The sequence below is a fragment of the Rosa rugosa genome, chromosome 6, assembly GCF_958449725.1.
Source record: "Rosa rugosa chromosome 6, drRosRugo1.1, whole genome shotgun sequence".
NCBI classification, from domain to species: Eukaryota; Viridiplantae; Streptophyta; class Magnoliopsida; order Rosales; family Rosaceae; genus Rosa; species Rosa rugosa.
In genome coordinates, this window is record NC_084825.1 from 53,482,613 (window position 1) to 53,498,857 (window position 16,245).

At 38.0% G+C, this 16,245-nt stretch overlaps 3 protein-coding genes and 1 non-coding gene across 5 annotated transcripts; 2 read left to right on the forward strand and 2 right to left on the reverse strand.

Annotated features, from left to right (window-relative positions):
- Positions 1-1,587: 1,587 nt before the first annotated feature.
- Positions 1,588-1,659, reverse strand: TRNAW-CCA (transfer RNA tryptophan (anticodon CCA)). Its single transcript has one exon. It is a non-coding gene; the product is annotated as a tRNA-Trp (tRNA).
- Positions 1,660-2,547: 888 nt separating this feature from the next.
- Positions 2,548-5,322, reverse strand: LOC133718302 (histone-lysine N-methyltransferase ATXR6). Its single transcript, XM_062145111.1, has 6 exons — positions 5,062-5,322; positions 4,807-4,887; positions 4,427-4,656; positions 3,505-3,605; positions 3,206-3,418; positions 2,548-2,790 (listed from the first exon to the last, which is right to left on the reverse strand). The coding sequence occupies exons 1-6, from the start codon at positions 5,306-5,308 to the stop codon at positions 2,631-2,633; spliced, it is 1,032 nt and encodes a 343-aa protein (XP_062001095.1). The 5' UTR covers positions 5,309-5,322; the 3' UTR covers positions 2,548-2,630.
- A 1,054-nt stretch (positions 5,323-6,376) lies between these two features.
- Positions 6,377-11,220, forward strand: LOC133714443 (putative pentatricopeptide repeat-containing protein At5g40405). Of its 2 annotated transcripts, none has more exons than XM_062140559.1 (4): positions 6,377-6,775; positions 8,163-8,252; positions 8,356-8,403; positions 9,221-11,220. In XM_062140559.1, the coding sequence occupies exon 4, from the start codon at positions 9,331-9,333 to the stop codon at positions 11,182-11,184; it is 1,854 nt and encodes a 617-aa protein (XP_061996543.1). In that variant the 5' UTR covers positions 6,377-6,775; positions 8,163-8,252; positions 8,356-8,403; positions 9,221-9,330; the 3' UTR covers positions 11,185-11,220. The 2 variants fall into 2 exon arrangements, with proteins under 2 accessions (XP_061996543.1, XP_061996542.1); XM_062140558.1 differs by having other exon boundaries at positions 9,229-11,220.
- Positions 11,221-11,237: 17 nt separating this feature from the next.
- LOC133714444 (uncharacterized) lies at positions 11,238-15,088 on the forward strand. Its single transcript, XM_062140560.1, has 8 exons — positions 11,238-11,804; positions 12,522-12,653; positions 12,818-12,941; positions 13,124-13,548; positions 13,755-13,831; positions 13,933-14,068; positions 14,207-14,410; positions 14,660-15,088. The coding sequence occupies exons 1-8, from the start codon at positions 11,412-11,414 to the stop codon at positions 14,717-14,719; spliced, it is 1,551 nt and encodes a 516-aa protein (XP_061996544.1). The 5' UTR covers positions 11,238-11,411; the 3' UTR covers positions 14,720-15,088.
- The last annotated feature ends 1,157 nt before the right edge of the window (positions 15,089-16,245 follow it).

Here is a 16,245-nt window from a genome sequence, read left to right on the forward strand (position 1 = left end):
ATAATTAGAGTACAAATGATTTTGTTCTTGGGACTCTATACTCTTCGAATGATCGAGATGTACATAATCATTATTTAGTTCTATATAACAAGTATTGATTAATGATCGCACAATTTTTGATATGGTTATTAATTGTTGCCGGAATAATTCTCAAAAAGTAATCTAACTAGCTATAGTAAAGTTATGGTACGTTAACATTGTTCATATATGTAATATTTACCACTTTGACGACTCTTGTGGTAACTAGAAGAAAGTCCTCATTAAGGTAAATAAGGTTCTCGTTAGAGTAAAATAAATTATTTAAAAAAAGTCCTCATTAAGGTAAATAAGGTCCACATTAGAGTAAAATATGTTCTCATTTGAGTAATTAAATCGTAATAGTAGTAATTGTAATTGGTTCTTATTTGAGTAATTGAGTCCTAAAAGTTGTAATTGTATGTATGTTATATGTTAACATATTGTAAAATTTCCCTAATCGAACACCTTTCATAAAAAGAAATGTCAATTTTAGTAGAGCTCTTGTAAACACATTATGTGTGTGTAAATTGCTAGACGTCCTTAATCCAATCATGTAACCGTTATCAAATCTTGATCTGCATATATGTGCAGAACATTTTTTTACTGGGATCGAAGTACCTAGTTTTCTGATGACAAATCCCTGATAGCAGATGTTTGGCTGGACCTTCTAAACCCCGAATCCAATAAGGACAATTAAAGTTCAGTTCATGCTTACATATCTGATAAAAGGACCACAGATTTGGGGCTATAAATCTATATTTACAGATTACAACTGCATATATCAAACCCTAATCGATCTGCAGCACACAAAGATTATAAAGCTGAGTGAATAAAAGAACCACAAATATGGTGCTATAAATATATATTTACTGATTACAACTGCATATAATATAAACCCTAATCGATCTGCAGCACACAAAGATTATAAAGCTGAGTGAATAAGACTACGTGACCACAAAACTGTGGGGATGCATCTCATCTGATCTAGATCTGATGGCAGCTAGCGCGCGCCCACTTTCTCCGTCTCCTTTCTCTGTTGGGCTCTCTTGCAACTACTGCTCGAATTTGAATGCTTTTGCCAGCTAGGGTTACACACAATGTGGTTGTTACGTACTACACAGCAGCTTAATTAGCGCCTGAGTTTTTCTGGACCAGTCTATTATATAAGAACCCTAGAGTGTTGTTTGTTTGTGAAGAAAGATATATGTGCGCATTATGAGGTGGTCCTCTCGACTCGATGAAGAGTTATAAGTAGGTAAGGAAAAGTGTGCTAGCTCTGTGCTTTGCTGTGGATCACTGACAGTTCTGCTGCTGTGATGTTGCACCACTTAGTATATCACTATTTTGATAGTACTTCTGCTGCTGCTCATGAGTTTCTTCATCACTCTCAACCAACCACCTTAACTTGCCTTGTGTTTGTTGTGTATATGCAAGAAACAGTTGTTTGAGGTCTTGTCCTAATTAATAGACTGTTGTTGTAAGAAATGCAAAAGGGTAAAAGAGTCCACAGTATTTCAAAAACAAAGAAGAAGGGGGAAAAAAAAAAGGTAAAAAGGTCAAAAAAAAAAATGAACCTGACGTGAATCGAACACGCAACCTTCTGATCTGGAGTCAGACGCGCTACCATTGCGCCACAGATCCATTGTTAATTGTTAGGGTATGGTTTTCATACCTAATCATGAGATATCACCTTGTTCATTAATGGGCTCATTGGATTTTGATGACTTAGGTTCTAGGCTTACACAAACCGAGCCCAATTTAGAAGGAAAATATGTTTCTGCTCTAGGCTTGAGAAAACCTATTCAGTTATTCCCTCTTCAATCTGAAATTCATAAGGTGCTTATGGCGATAAAGCCCAAATATGATTTCTGAAACTATATGTTTTTTTTTTGGTAAGTAAGGGGTCAAAAGCCCCAGAAACAAAGAAAAAGACAAAAAGAGAACTAGCTAGCTTGGCCTATCATCAGGCCTAACAGAGATTCTTCTTGGCCAGGTTAGTATCATAGATAAGCAGAAGAGGCATGAATGGGAGGACCATGAAACTCAATTATCCCATAAGCATGATTGATGCTTTCTTTAGCAAGGCAATCTGCTACCATATTACTTTCTTTGTAAATGTGCTTTAGGGAGAAGCAATGGAAGCTTCTGATCAAATTTTTACACCAACAAATAAGCGAGCCCATGGGATGAAGAGCAACATCAGTATGAGAGATCAACTTCACTAGAATAGCAGAATCCGTTTCTACTATATGTTTTGCTTAGCTCAGATCAGAAGAAGAAAAAATAGCTTATCATCAAACTTGGGTCCAAAAATTCTGGATTTTAGAAGCATAAGCTGATAAAACACATTCATTTACTATGGTGTGATAAAATATTAACTCTAGAGCAGTCCTCTTCTTGAAGTAAATCCAGAGCTTCAGCCAGTTGATCCTTTACGAAGGCATGACTAGCAGATAACTTGTTCCGATACACAAAAGAACCAATGTGGTTGCATTTATTCGAGATTGAATGTGAATGAACGAAAGAATTGTGGTCTAAGAAAAGAAATCATGACTCGTGATATTTGCTTCATTTAATTTACTGTGGGAAATCAGTGAGACAAAGAAAGAAGGCTACACAAAGTGCTCAGTAGGATATTCATTCTCATATGCATTGTAATCATAATACAATCTCTCTCCCTTTGGTATATCCCTGTTGGCAATCAGTAATACCCGAGACTCGCCGTTGACATCAAATCTTACACATTTTAGGTTCTGCTTCTTTCTCCCTTCCCTGCACAAAATTACAGCAACTTTAATTATATTGGCACCGCAGCAAACATCATGTCTTTGGACAACATTCAATACCTAAAAATATTCTACACCTTATCGAAGCTTAATACATTATGTAGCATGTGATTGATTTATAAACATCAGTCACCACTAGCAACTGGTGAATGTATTCAAAGTTGAATTTATGAGGACCATATTGGCTTTTAAGATATGAACTGTTTCTTTTTGACTTATCACTCATAAAGGATCAAAGGGATAAGGTATGTTATTCCTTCCAGAGTCATGCATGTTGACGACAATGCAGCTATCCAATTTACAAATTTCAATTGGATATGACTTGCAGGGCTTTCATATAATGGGAATAAGGGAAACAAATCAAGGCATGAAACAAAATTTAGAAAAGAGGATGAGCTTACGGTGTGTGATTGTTGATGCCATTGATGTAGCGGGCAATATTGCCATACTTGTCAGGACAAATGACAAGGCTTTTTGAAGGATCAGCAGCTGAAAGTAATGTCATAATGCTATCCCCATCATCATTTTCACGGTTCTTCAAGTAATCAACATCTCCAGTGTATTCTGTGATTATTGTCCAATCCTTTATAAGCTTATCAGCCTCAACTGTGAACCTATGGAAATTAAGAAATAACAATAAATTAGGAGTCCAATTACATCAGCTTTCATGAGCGACTATATCTGTTGTCCTGATACTCACCCCTCCTGAGGATCAAAAACAACCATGAGGGGCGGACATTCTCCTCTTTCCATCATGCTTTTGCACAAAGTTAAAGTCTCAAAATCTTCTTTTGACAAAACCTGAAACACATGAAATCAGTTAGGTCAATAAACATCACTATATTCAAGTATGAGAAACTTGCAATGCATCACAGGCATGAACTACTATGCATATATGCACCACAACGAATTGCAGTAAAATATTGATCTCTCTCCCTGGCCTCATAAGAGAATTCTGTCCTTTTCTTTTGGCTCAAATTTTCTTTTTATAAAAGTGCCATCTTTAAAGCTATAAAAAGAGTTTTCCCATTGGTTACTCATTACCATGCAACATGCAAGTCTCCATATGGGCAGTTGTTTCACTAAATGACACTACATTCAATCAAGTTGTCTAAAAGCAGTTTCCTTTTCATTGTGTTACACAGCTAACCAACTAGAAGCTCCAATTTTCCACCCTAAACTTCTTGTTAATACAGATTAAAGATACTGTAATTGGTTCTTTTGCTTTTGCTTGAAATCAATAGAGTACATTTAACAAGTGAGAATTACCTTACAATATATTCATATTTTATATGCATCCCATAAAAATGCAATGGTTAACCAAGTCTATGATGCATGTAAACTATTGTTCTAGCCATAATACTATTCACTATAGCTAGGAATTTGGATTCGCTTATAAACATGACTGAGGCACTATCCACCTAATAGACAAGTACTGACCAGTCTGAATTTTGAGCTAAATGCACCAAAAACAAGGAACTTTCCAATCCTTAACAGTTAAAGAGAGACATTTACAGTCTATAACAAAACAATCCATGAACCATCAGACACCAATATACAGACTGAACCATTCTAGTTACCAAACAACTTTTATCTGAATTCGATAACTGACTACTATTTACCTGCATGCCTCCATGTTCATAATCTGGACAGTTGGCCTCCCTCGGCGCCATCCCAGGCCTATAAATAAGCTTATTACTAAACTCAGTTCCCGTGGCCGTCAAAGCTGTTGCTAGGGACGCCATTTGCTTCAATCTCACTGCAGGGTCTTCACTGGGACTAAAAGGCAGCATTCTCCTTCTCTTCTTGGACATCACCAAACCACTCGCTCTCTTTCGCCTCTTTCGATTATCTACAAACAAAAACAGAACCAATGCTGTCCCATTAGTCCCACCAAACACACATAAAAAAAAAAAAAAAAAAACAAACAAACATCTTCACATACACCCAAAATTGAAAAGGAATCTAAACCCTCTAACTCAATTTCTTATCGGGTTTTTACCTTGGTTCATCTTCTCCGATACTTCTGCGTTTCTCTGAATCCGAAAGAAGTCAACGATTTTGGTCTGGATGAGAGGGAAAGCTGTAATACCAAAGAAGCAGTGTTTCAATCAAAATTGGGTTTTCCAATATACACCCAAAAACAACAAAACCATACAAAAAAACCCACTTAATTTCACAGCAAAAACTCGAAAAATTTTATCGAAACGAAATCCGAATCTGAACCAACAAAACAAAGCCAAATCGATGAACTCACACTTGGGTTTCTTCTGTTTAGAACAACAAGGCCCGAACCAAGAGCCTTTGGGCACATTAACCAAGATGGGTCTGAGGCAAAACAGGTGGTACCCTTTATCGCAGCCGTCGCAGAGAAGAAGCTCCGCCGGCGAGTGGCCGGACCCACATTCCTCGCAGCAAACGCCGTCGTTTCCGGATTCAGATCCGCTGTTGTCGATTGCCATTTGTGGCTTTAGGGCTCGGGTTCTCTTCCTCAGGGCCACCATTTTTGCTCTGTGATTTTTTTTTTTTTTGGGTCTCAAGATTTCGGGTCGGGGTGGTATTTAACCAATGAGTGGCTTTCGCGCGCTAATTAGGGTTCGCGGGAAATGAATTTTAGCGCCATCTGGCGGGAAGTGATGGTGTTTTTTTCGATTGTTTGGCGCCACTGTTTGATTCATGGATTGGGTCGTGTCGGGTCGGGTATGATCCAAAAGTCAAGTGCTTGGCCCAACATAAAAGTAGAGTTAATGTCGAAGATGGTTATGTAGGGATGAAATCTGCTGTCCCCAAAAATACTGTGCCAAACCAGTCCCCATGCATTCATTGGTCCACAAAGAATAAAATATGGAACAAAAGATTAAGAAAATATTTTCTTAATCTTTATGGACCAATGAATGCATGGGGACAGGTTTGGCACAGGGTATTAGGGACAGCAGATTTCTTCCCGGTTATGTAGGGTTGGGCCAAAGACCTGAAAGAAGGGGGATCATACCGAATGGCCCGCTACTTCAGGAAAATTACACTCCATTAAAGACACCGATTGTATGGTCTCGAATAATTGTACACGTGGTGGTTTGGGTTAATGTGATCTGTCCATGTCAAAATTACTTGTTATTTATTGGTCCCATCGAGATAATATCTAATTAATTGGTCCATGTCATAATGTGCTATGCATATTATGTCGTGATTCTATTGGAACATGGTAGTCTGAAACCAAAACACCGACACCCTCTATACCAAATTGGACCAAAAATGATTCATTAAGAGCAATTTTTCAAAGATATTTACGTTTACTATTGTTTTGTTTTGCGTTCTTTATTCACTTTTACAATATACAATCTTTAATATAATATACAAGTAAGATGCAAACTAGCAACCATTTAATAAATTTAGAGAGAAATCCTCTATATAGAATATTCAAATAAGAGGGTACGATGTCTAAAATTAACCGAACAATTTTAACTTTGGTTTCATAACTCGAATTCATCTAAACCGATTTGGTCCGAGTTTGGTAACTGAGTTTGGACCGGACCGCTCCATTCCCTAATGTATATATCTTCTGCAACCAAAAAAAAAAAAAAAAAAGTAGAGCTACTCTTCTTCCCCCAAACCCAATACCCCTGAAAACCCACCTCGTCTCCTCCACCGATTCCCCCGAGTTCACTCACCTAACCTCCTCCCTGACTCACTCCTCCATCATTGCCGAGTGGAAGCCCCTCCTCTCCCACCACCCCACTTACCCAACCGTCTCTCTCCTCCAACTCGCCTGCCAACTCGGCCACGAACTCGCCGCCGGCGACGACTCGGTCGTCGTCTTCCTGCTCGACTTGGCCTTCGTTCCTCTCTCTTCAACATGGGTTTTGCTGAGGGATGCGTTTGTGAACCCTGATGTTCCTGGGTTTCAGGTTTAAGCAGGATTTGGCAAGTAGTCCACTTTCAGCTCTCAGGGTTGTGATCCTGGGTTTGATAGGGTAAGAGATAATGGGTTTGTGAATGCAAAGTTGAATGCTTTGAGACTTACCCAGTTGAAATTTGTTACAAAGTTCAATGCTTTTTACGTTGCTCTGTTTCGTAGCTGATGCTTATTTAGTCGATATAATCACATGCTTGCTTAAGTTCGTTTATTGGATGGATATGTATAATATGGGAACTTTGAAGAAGCAAAACAAGGCCATTTTGGTGATAGTGTGATGTGAGTTTGGGTTGAGAGTTGAGTTATTGTGATCAATGTGATTTGTGTATGGCCTAGTTTCCTTTCGAGTAGTTACCCTTTGCAGATTGCTAGTTGACTCAAGGGTTGTATTGTAGAGAGTATATGTTGATATTTTTATGCTTTGTTGAAATTGGATCTGCATTTTGTGTGTCATAATTTCTGGGTTCGATGAGTTGAGAAAATTAGGGGTTTTAGGAATTTTATGTTTCGTTGGGTCTGTATATATAATGGTTAAAAGAAGCATGCTTTGATTCTTGCTCTTGTACTGTAATTGACTTGCACAAAGTAGAGCTTCATTCATTCTCCTTTTGATACATTGCGATCTGCAGCTTCACTTTTCCTTCATTTTATTTTTTTAATGGGATTTAGATTTGTCTCCCAATTTAGAGAGATATATTTCAGTGCTTGCATCCATGTGTTAAAGTAGTCTTAGCAGCCATGTGGCAGTTGGACAGTTCATGAACAAAAAAGTACAACCAAAACGCTTCAGGAAATGAAGTGCTTCCAGAAGTCTTTTTCTTCCAGCAAAGAAGATAGTTCTTATGCTTTGCAGACATTTGTATAACATGAACAAACAGAAAACCTAGATCCTTCATGTAGTTGTGGAAAGGAACCATAAAATAAATAAAGCATGGTGAAGATTAAAAATCAAATACTTCGAGGAATTCACAAAGTCCAAACAGAGAACACAAATTCGATATAATCAGTTAACTAAAGATTTACTATTTTTATGAGTTATAGATGTTTTTTTTATTTTATAATTTTTAATCTATTTAGTATGAAATCTGAAGCAATGACAATTGAAGAATCATTAAGATATTAATTTGATGTGTGTGTGGATTAATATTGTTTGGATTTGCGCTCTCTTTTTCTGCAAATGTAGCAAATATAATATTTGTATTCAGTTTTTAAAACGTATTTCTGCAAACCAATTCTGTAGTTTCACTATATTTGCTACATTTGATTTTTCTCAGTTTATAATTGTCATTCATTCAGTTTCGTCTGTTTTCTTTCCCATGACAAGTAAAGTTTTTTTTTTTTTTTTTTTTTTTTTGGTGGCTCACAGAAACTTTGTATTAAAGTTATTGTTGGTAGCTTTGCAATTAATTTTAGTGTTTCACAGTTGTTTTATTTGATTTCTGCAGATTTTATGCAAAATAATTTTGGCACCATCTTTGTGCAACTGTTCCTTTGTCTATTGCTCAGTGTCAACTTGCTTGCTGATTCTTATTCAGGTATAAACTGTAAAATTTTATTAGATTGCTTCTATATTGAGTTTATAGTATGTATAGCCATGATAATATCAAGTTTTCTAATTGTTGTCACTTGATTTTGTAGATTTTTGGAGCAGTTTGCAGGCAGATTATTCAACTGTCTTGAATTCAGGTATATATATTTTCAAAGAATGTGAATTTCCTATATTCTTAGTACAGTAAAACCCATGAGCAAATTTCATATATGTATATTTAGCAAATTATTGATATGGAACTATTTGTGCTTTGTTCGTTGAGTTTTATTTTTCAGTTTAATTGCTTTTTCACTGTTTTGTTATCTTTTTCTCTTTTGGCAAACTACAGTCCCTACATTTTGATTGTTAGTCCCCCAACAATTTGTTCAAGTCGAATTTGATGCCATGTTCAAAATCCTGTCTCCTTTTGTTTATTTACATTTTGGCTGGGATTGTAGGATTCATTTTATTGAGTAGAGAAAAAAATGACCTTTGAGCATGTTTGCATGTTCGTCGATTTTTTGGATCTGTGAACTTTGGACTTGGTTTTTTTTTTTTTTAACAAGAAAACATATTAAAGCTAGATATTGCTCTTAAAATCAAAAGAATTAGAGAGCTACAAATAATCAACTGTAGTCTATAATCTGTAGCATATCCTTGCTATTCTGACTTTCTCCAATCGCCTTTGTACGTGTTACTATCCAATTTAGTGAGTTTACATTGTCATGACTCATGAGCAGCAAAAGGGTAAACTTGCAACGTAAAGGTAAAAGCTTGTTCACCAACTGATTAATAAATTCAGATGGAATGTACAGTAATTGATAATACGGCATAGATTTTGTCGAACCATAGTATCATGGGTTGTAGTTAAGCAAGAGTGTTTGGTCTCATAAGTTAAGTCTAGCCACGATGAGATATGGTGGTCTTGGTTTGTTCACTTCAATGAAATCTAATAAGCACACTCATGCTATCTAATTGTGCAGGAATTATTGGTTTAATGGAGGCTCTGTCTTTTGCAAGCCCGATAAACAAGACAACCACAATACAAAAGAAGAGGCAAGGCACAAGCCCAACTCCACATTGTCATGATGAGCTCTTTGAGATGCATTGCAAAACACCCAACAATTGCACTAGTAGACTCATCCACCACTCTCAAAGATCTCAAGCAAATCCACACCCAACTCCTCATTAACGGCGTTCTCAACGATCCTCACCTCTCCGGCAACTTTGTTGCCACCATTGCCATCCGGAACCCCAACAATTTGGAATATTCCAACCGAGTCCTGGACCAATGTGACAACCCATCTCTCTTCGCCTTCAACTCCATGATCAGGGCCTATTCCAAAAGCTCCACACCCAGTAAAAGCTTTCACTTTTACAGCAGAATCCTCCATTCACGTAACAATCTTCTACCTGATAACTACACATTTAACTTCTTGGTTCGCACTTCTGCGCAGCTTTCGTCATTTGAGACTGGTCCTTCGGTCCATGGTGCATTAGTAAAGCATGGATTTGAGAATGACCCGCATGTTCAAAGTGCTTTAATATTTATGTATGCGGAATTGGGTTGCTTGGAGCAATGTCATAGAGTGTTTAGCGGCATTGCCGATCCTGATTTGGTGTGTCAGACTGCTATTGTGAGCGCTTGTGCTAAATGTGGGGATGTAGATTATGCACGGTTATTGTTCGATGAAATGCCTGAGAGAGACCCAATTGCTTGGAATGCGATGATTGCGGGGTATGCGCAATGTGGGAAGTCTAGGGAAGCTTTGGGTTTGTTCCATTTGATGCAAATGGAGGGTGTGAGGGTGAATGAGGTGTGTATGGTTTCGGTGTTATCGGCGTGTTGTCACTTGGGGGCACTGGATCAAGGGAGATGGGCTCATGCATATATAGAGAGAAACAAGGTGAGGATGACAGTGACATTGGGGACTGCACTGCTTGACATGTATGCGAAATGTGGGAACATGAGTAAGGCCATGGAAGTGTTTTGGGGGATGAAGGAAAAGAATGTGTATACGTGGAGTGTTGCCTTGGGGGGACTAGCTATGAATGGCTTTGGTGAGAAGTGTCTTGAGCTTTTCTCAGTTATGGAGAAAGAAGGCGTTCAGCCAAATGAAGTTACCTTTGTTTCGGTTCTTAGGGGTTGTACTGTGGTTGGACTAGTGGAGGAAGGTCGTCGACATTTTGACTCAATGAAAGAATTGTATGGGATTGAACCTCAGCTAGAGCATTATGGGTGCATTGTTGACTTATATGGTCGAGCTGGGCGTTTAGATGAAGCCCTGAACTTCATTAACAACATGCCAATGAAGCCTCATGCGGGTGCTTGGGGGGCTTTGCTCCACGCTAGTAGAATGTATCGGAATATGGAACTGGGTGAGCTTGCGTCGAGAAAGATAGTAGAACTCGAGGACAGGAATCACGGTGCTTATGTGCTTTTGTCCAATATATATGCGGATTCCAAGCTTTATGATGGAGTTAGTAATGTGCGGCAAAATATGAAGGCTAAAGGTGTGAGGAAGCTTCCTGGTTGTAGTGTCATAGAAGTTGATGGGGAAGTTCATGAATTCTTTGCAGGGGAAGACAATTCTCATCCAAGGTATAATGAAATCGAAATGAAGCTGGAAGAAATCTCCCGGCGCCTGAAATTAGCAGGTTATGTTGCCAATACCAACCCTGTGCTGTTCGATATAGAAGAAGAAGAGAAAGAGGATGCATTGTTTAAACACAGCGAGAAGTTTGCCATTGCTTTTGGTTTCATCAGTTTGAGAGAAGGAGTACCCATTAGGATTGTGAAGAACCTCAGGGTCTGTTGGGATTGTCATGATGTAACAAAAATGATATCCAAGATTTTCAATAGAGAGATTATAGTAAGAGATAGAAATAGGTTTCACCATTTTCAAAATGGTGAGTGCTCTTGTAAGGGTTATTGGTGAAAAAAGAAAAGGAAAATAAAGCTGGATTTACTCTTCTTTGATGTATCATTCTACTGAAGCAAGAAACAATGCCTAGACTTGTCAAATTCATTGAAACCGAACCATCCGGTTTGGTAATCAAGTCTGGACCGGACCGCTCCATCCCCTAATATATATATATATATATATATATATATATATATATATATATCTGCTGCAACCAAAAAAAAAAAAAAAAACACAGTTCCATGGATCCCCAAAACCCAATGCCTTTGAAAACCCACTTGGTCTCCTCCACCGATTCCCCCGAGTTCACTCACCTAACCACCTCCCTGACTCGCTCCACCATCATTGCCCTCGACGCCGAGTGGAAGCCCCTCCGCTCCCACCACCCCACTTACCCAACCGTCTCTCTCCTCCAACTCGCCTGCCAACTCGGCCACGAACTCGCCGCCGGCGACGACTCGGTCGTCGTCTTCCTGCTCGACTTGGCCTCCGTCCCTCTGCCTTCAATATGGGTTCTGCTGAGGGATGCGTTTGTGAACCCGGATGTTCTGAAACTGGGTTTCAGGTTTAAGCAGGATTTGGTTTACTTGTCGTCCACTTTCAGCTCTCAGGGTTGTGATCCTGGGTTTGATAGGGTAAGAGATTTTGGGTTTGTGAATGCAAAGTTGAATGCTTTGAGACTTACCCAGTTAAAATTTGTTACAAAGTGCAATGCTTTTTACGTTGCTCTGTTTCGTAGCTGATGCTTATTTAGTCGAAATAATCACATGCTTGCTTAAATTCGTTCACGTAATAGATATGTATAATATGGGAACTTTGAAGAAGCAAAACAAGGCTATGTTAGGTTGAAAGTTGAGTTATTGTGCTCAGGTTTGTGATCCTGGTTTGATAGGGTAAGAGATTTGGGTTTGTGAAGGCAAAGATGAATGCTTTAGAGTTACCCAGTTGATTTTTTTTACAAAGTTGGATGCTTTTTACCTTGCTCTGTTTCATAACTTATGCTTATTTAGTCGAAATAGTCACAAGCTTGCTTAAATTCTATGGTTTGTGTGATAGATATGTATAATGTGGGAAAATTGCTCTGTTTTTATGTAAGTGAAGAAGCAAAACAAGGCCATATTTTGTTAGGTATCCAGTGACTTGAGCTTTGGTGATAGTGGGATGGGAGTTTGAGTTAAGAGTGAGTTATTGTGATCAATGTGATTTGCTTATGGCCTAGTTTCCGCTTTGAGTAGTTGCCCTTTGCAGATAGCTAGTTGACTGAAGGGCTGTATTGTAGAGTATATGTTGATATTTTTCTGTAGAGAGGATTTTGGTTATGGGCTTATAGTTTATGAATGTATGGTGAACAGGTGGAGCCATATTTGGATATTACGAGCATATACCAGCATCTGCAACAGAAGCAACATGGGAAGAAGACACCAAAGGAAACCAAGAGTTTGGCAACTATCTGCAAAGAACTCCTTGGCATTTCTCTTTCAAAGGTTTGGCATTTGAAACTTTTTTTCGTTCTAATTTGGGCATCATTCATGTTCCTATTCTACTCCACAATGTAAATATTTGGGCTCTTAAATACTACGATGGAGTGATGAGATGGGTATTTTTAGTTACTGTAATGATTTGTTAAAGTAACACATCTCTTCTTTAGGAACTACAATGTAGTGATTGGTCATGTCGCCCTCTTACAGAAGAGCAGAAAACATATGCAGCTATGGATGCACATTGCTTGCTTGAAATATTCAATGTCTTCCGAGTGAAAGTCATTAGGGAAGGTCCGTTGTACGGCATCTTTAGATCACATTAATTGCTTCATATACTAGAGTTTTTGCATTTCTTGCACCGTATCGTGTTAATCACAGAAAGGATAAGATTATTTATTTTTTGAAGCCTTGCCTTTTGTTATACCAATTGCTACTCCCTGTTGGTGATGGAGTTACTGGAATTGTAACTGCAGGGATCTTAGTTCACTCGCCTTCTGAACCACATCCCGCCATTGTGAACCTTGGGTTGAAACAAGTTCTTGAGAAGCTTGATATATGTAATAAAGTTGTAAGGATGAAATTTTGTGAAGCCGTAGATATGGTCCGAGCGACTGATGTTTCTAATGATATAACTACTGTAGAGGGAACAACTATTATGACACAGCATAGGAATACCCAGCCTATGGATGAATTTCTCTTGAAGGTTGTAAGCAGATATGGGGAAAAGATTTTATTGGGAGAATCTGATAAGAAAGCCAAAGCTAGCAAAAGAAAAGGCAAAAGACGGTCATCAGTGGGTTTCAAGCAAGGACATTATTTTGATGATTGGAAAGGTCCCGCACCATGGGATTTGACTGTAGGGGGTGATGGACATCCGAAGTTTTTATGTGATGTGATGGTAAGTTCTCTTATATGTTTACTCCCCATAGTTTGAGTCTTTGAGTTTAGTTTTTTTCCTTCTCTTCCATGAGTTATGCCAAATGCCAATTAGCCAGGGAAAAGAACAATCCCTTTGCATATATGCTGCACTCCCAGGGTTCTTCTCAGGGCAATAAGTCTGCTGCTGAAATGTAACATGCTACTTTCTTGATCATGCGTATTCAGGTCGAAGGCTTAGCTAAACATTTAAGATGCGTTGGGATCGATGCTGCAAGCCCATATTCGAAAAAGCCTGAATCCAGGTATTATCAAGATTATGCTGTTAGATGTTAATTTTATGTAGAGCTTGAATCTGTTTTAATGTCTTTTCCATGACAATATTAATTAGTTTCATCATATGCAGGGAATTAATAGATCATGCAAATAGAGAGAATAGAGTGCTCTTGACGCGGGATGCTAAGCTACTTAGATACGAGTATCTAATCAAAAATCAAATATATAGGGTGAAGAGTCTTCTCAAGAATGAACAACTACTTGAGGTACACGTGTGCTCATTTTGAAAGATTCCCACTTCTGTGGAAATCCGAATGCATTTAAAGGGAAACTACTTTACCACTCATAGAAGCTATCAGACAGGAGGAAATGTTGTTTCAGGCTAAATCTGAATTATATTGCAGGTAATTGAAACTTTCCAACTGAAAGTTAGTGAAGATCAGCTGATGTCAAGATGCACCAGATGCAATGGTAGGTTTATTCAAAAGCCCTTGACGACTGAAGAAGCTGTGGAAGCTGCAAAAGGTTTCCAAAGAATCCCCAACTGCTTGTTTGATAAGAATCTACAGTTTTGGCAATGCATGGACTGCAACCAGCTTTACTGGGAGGTATGTGTTTCTTTGAACTCTCCACCCTTTCATTTGGACTTGTATCCGGGAACTCATATAAATTGTAAATTACATTCATATAGTATGTTTTGTTTATTCTTGCAATAAGGAAATTACTCATTGCTTGACTTGTATTCCTTATTTGGACAAATAACTTTGAGATTCTGAGAACTTTTGATATGAACCAACACATTCCTAAATGGACATTGTTGGTAGCTGTGTTTGATATCATGTGTGTACATGTTACAGGGAACTCAGTACCACAATGCAGTTCAGAAGTTCATTGATGTCTGCAAGTTGAATGAGTAAGTTGAACTGGATAATCATTGTGCATGCTAGTGGCCTATTTGTTCTCGCTCGCATTTTCTGAGGTCTAATTTCAATCCTTGTTGTAATATAATCCTGTTGAATTGTTCCAAGCAATCTATTTCACCATCCATATCAGTGATGGTATTGCCTCATGCCCCCACTAGGTAAGTAGGTATAGAAGTCAGCTTGATCTTGAAGTATAACAAATAACTTTAACATTCTGTTGGATGTAGAAGTGAATGTAGGGGACAAATTCTCCCTAGTTAACGGGATTAAAGTATGAATGTACTTCATTTTCAATCTAAGGAATGTTCAGGGTGATGACTATCTTGACAATTAACACGCATGCTTTGCCTAACTTTTCAAACATTTGTGTGTCGTCCTTTAAAATAATGTGAGACATAGGCTAGTTCTCTTGCTATGTTTGCCATGTTAAATAATCTTTATTTAGGACTTGAAGTTTCCTTTAAATAAAGATACTGTAACTTTTGGTGTTGGGTAACCAAGGCACCAAGATTTGTTGTGATTGGGCCAAATGGTTTTTAAATTAGTTGATTGTAAAACATTAGTTAGGCAAAGTTAGATTTAGATGAAGATATGGAAAACCTTTCAAGAATAAAAACTACTTATTTGGTAATGACTCGAGACCAGGGAAGCTTCATTGCTTATAGCTTTATGGGTAATGGATAGGCCATGGTTGATTTTTGAAAGTCTTTTAGGTCCCACATGTTCATCTTGCTTTTCTGGGTGGATCTACCTTTGTTGGACCTGTCTGTAGGTTTTTCTTTGTAAAGATGGAGAAGGCATAAGAGGAATTCCCCCCTTTTTTCATTCTTTCGCTGTATGAGGAATGCTCTCGTTCTTGTCGCCATTGTGAAAAGCTTTCAAGGAAATTTCGCATTCTTTTGTGTGGAAAATTCAAACTTTTACAGAACCAGATTTGTTCTATAAAAAATAGATTTTTTTTTTTTGAAATATTTCTTCCTTTTGTATGTAGGAGAATCGAGACATTTAAATTGGAGATCTCACACATGCTACTGGATTTAAATTTGCTCACCATTTTTTTTTTGTGGTGATATCACCACCCAATTAAAATTTGTCACGTCATGTAGAATTAATTTAATACTTACAATTTATTTGCTTAATAAAACATCATGATTAACTATAATTATGTTTTATAACACATAATAATTTTATATTGAGTGGTGGTATCACCATCAATGTATTGGTGGTGAGCAAATTTGAATCTCATGCTACTTATCACTAAAATTCGAATTGGAGATCTCAAAAATGTTACTAATTGCTAAAATTACGAAGTGGTGCATATGAGATTGAATCACTTTAAAAAGCGTATGCCTTCGGGATAAGGATAGAGAGAGGGGAAAAACCACATTGCCTACATGAAGCCGAGATAGGTAGTAATGGCGGGTCAGCTACAACGGTGAATTTGTTCCCGAGAGCCTGAACACACCGCTCATCACACTATAGAAATTGGTCATGTCCGAAGTTTGTTAACTTGTTCGTCT

Bases quoted from the DNA above. Each gene is read 5' to 3' on its own strand.
- LOC133714444 (XM_062140560.1), top strand. From the start codon at position 11,412: ATGGATCCCCAAAACCCAATGCCTTTGAAAACCCACTTGGTCTCCTCC. The intron at 12,654-12,817 runs GTTTGGCATTTG...TCTCTTCTTTAG, and splicing joins TTGGCATTTCTCTTTCAAAG to GAACTACAATGTAGTGATTG. The intron at 14,411-14,659 runs GTATGTGTTTCT...TACATGTTACAG, and splicing joins GCAACCAGCTTTACTGGGAG to GGAACTCAGTACCACAATGC.
- LOC133718302 (XM_062145111.1), bottom strand. From the start codon at position 5,308: ATGGTGGCCCTGAGGAAGAGAACCCGAGCCCTAAAGCCACAAATGGCA. The intron at 4,888-5,061 runs GTGAGTTCATCG...TTGGTATTACAG, and splicing joins TAAACAGAAGAAACCCAAGT to CTTTCCCTCTCATCCAGACC. The intron at 4,657-4,806 runs GTAAAAACCCGA...TTTTGTTTGTAG, and splicing joins ATCGGAGAAGATGAACCAAG to ATAATCGAAAGAGGCGAAAG.
- LOC133714443 (XM_062140559.1), top strand. From the start codon at position 9,331: ATGATGAGCTCTTTGAGATGCATTGCAAAACACCCAACAATTGCACTA.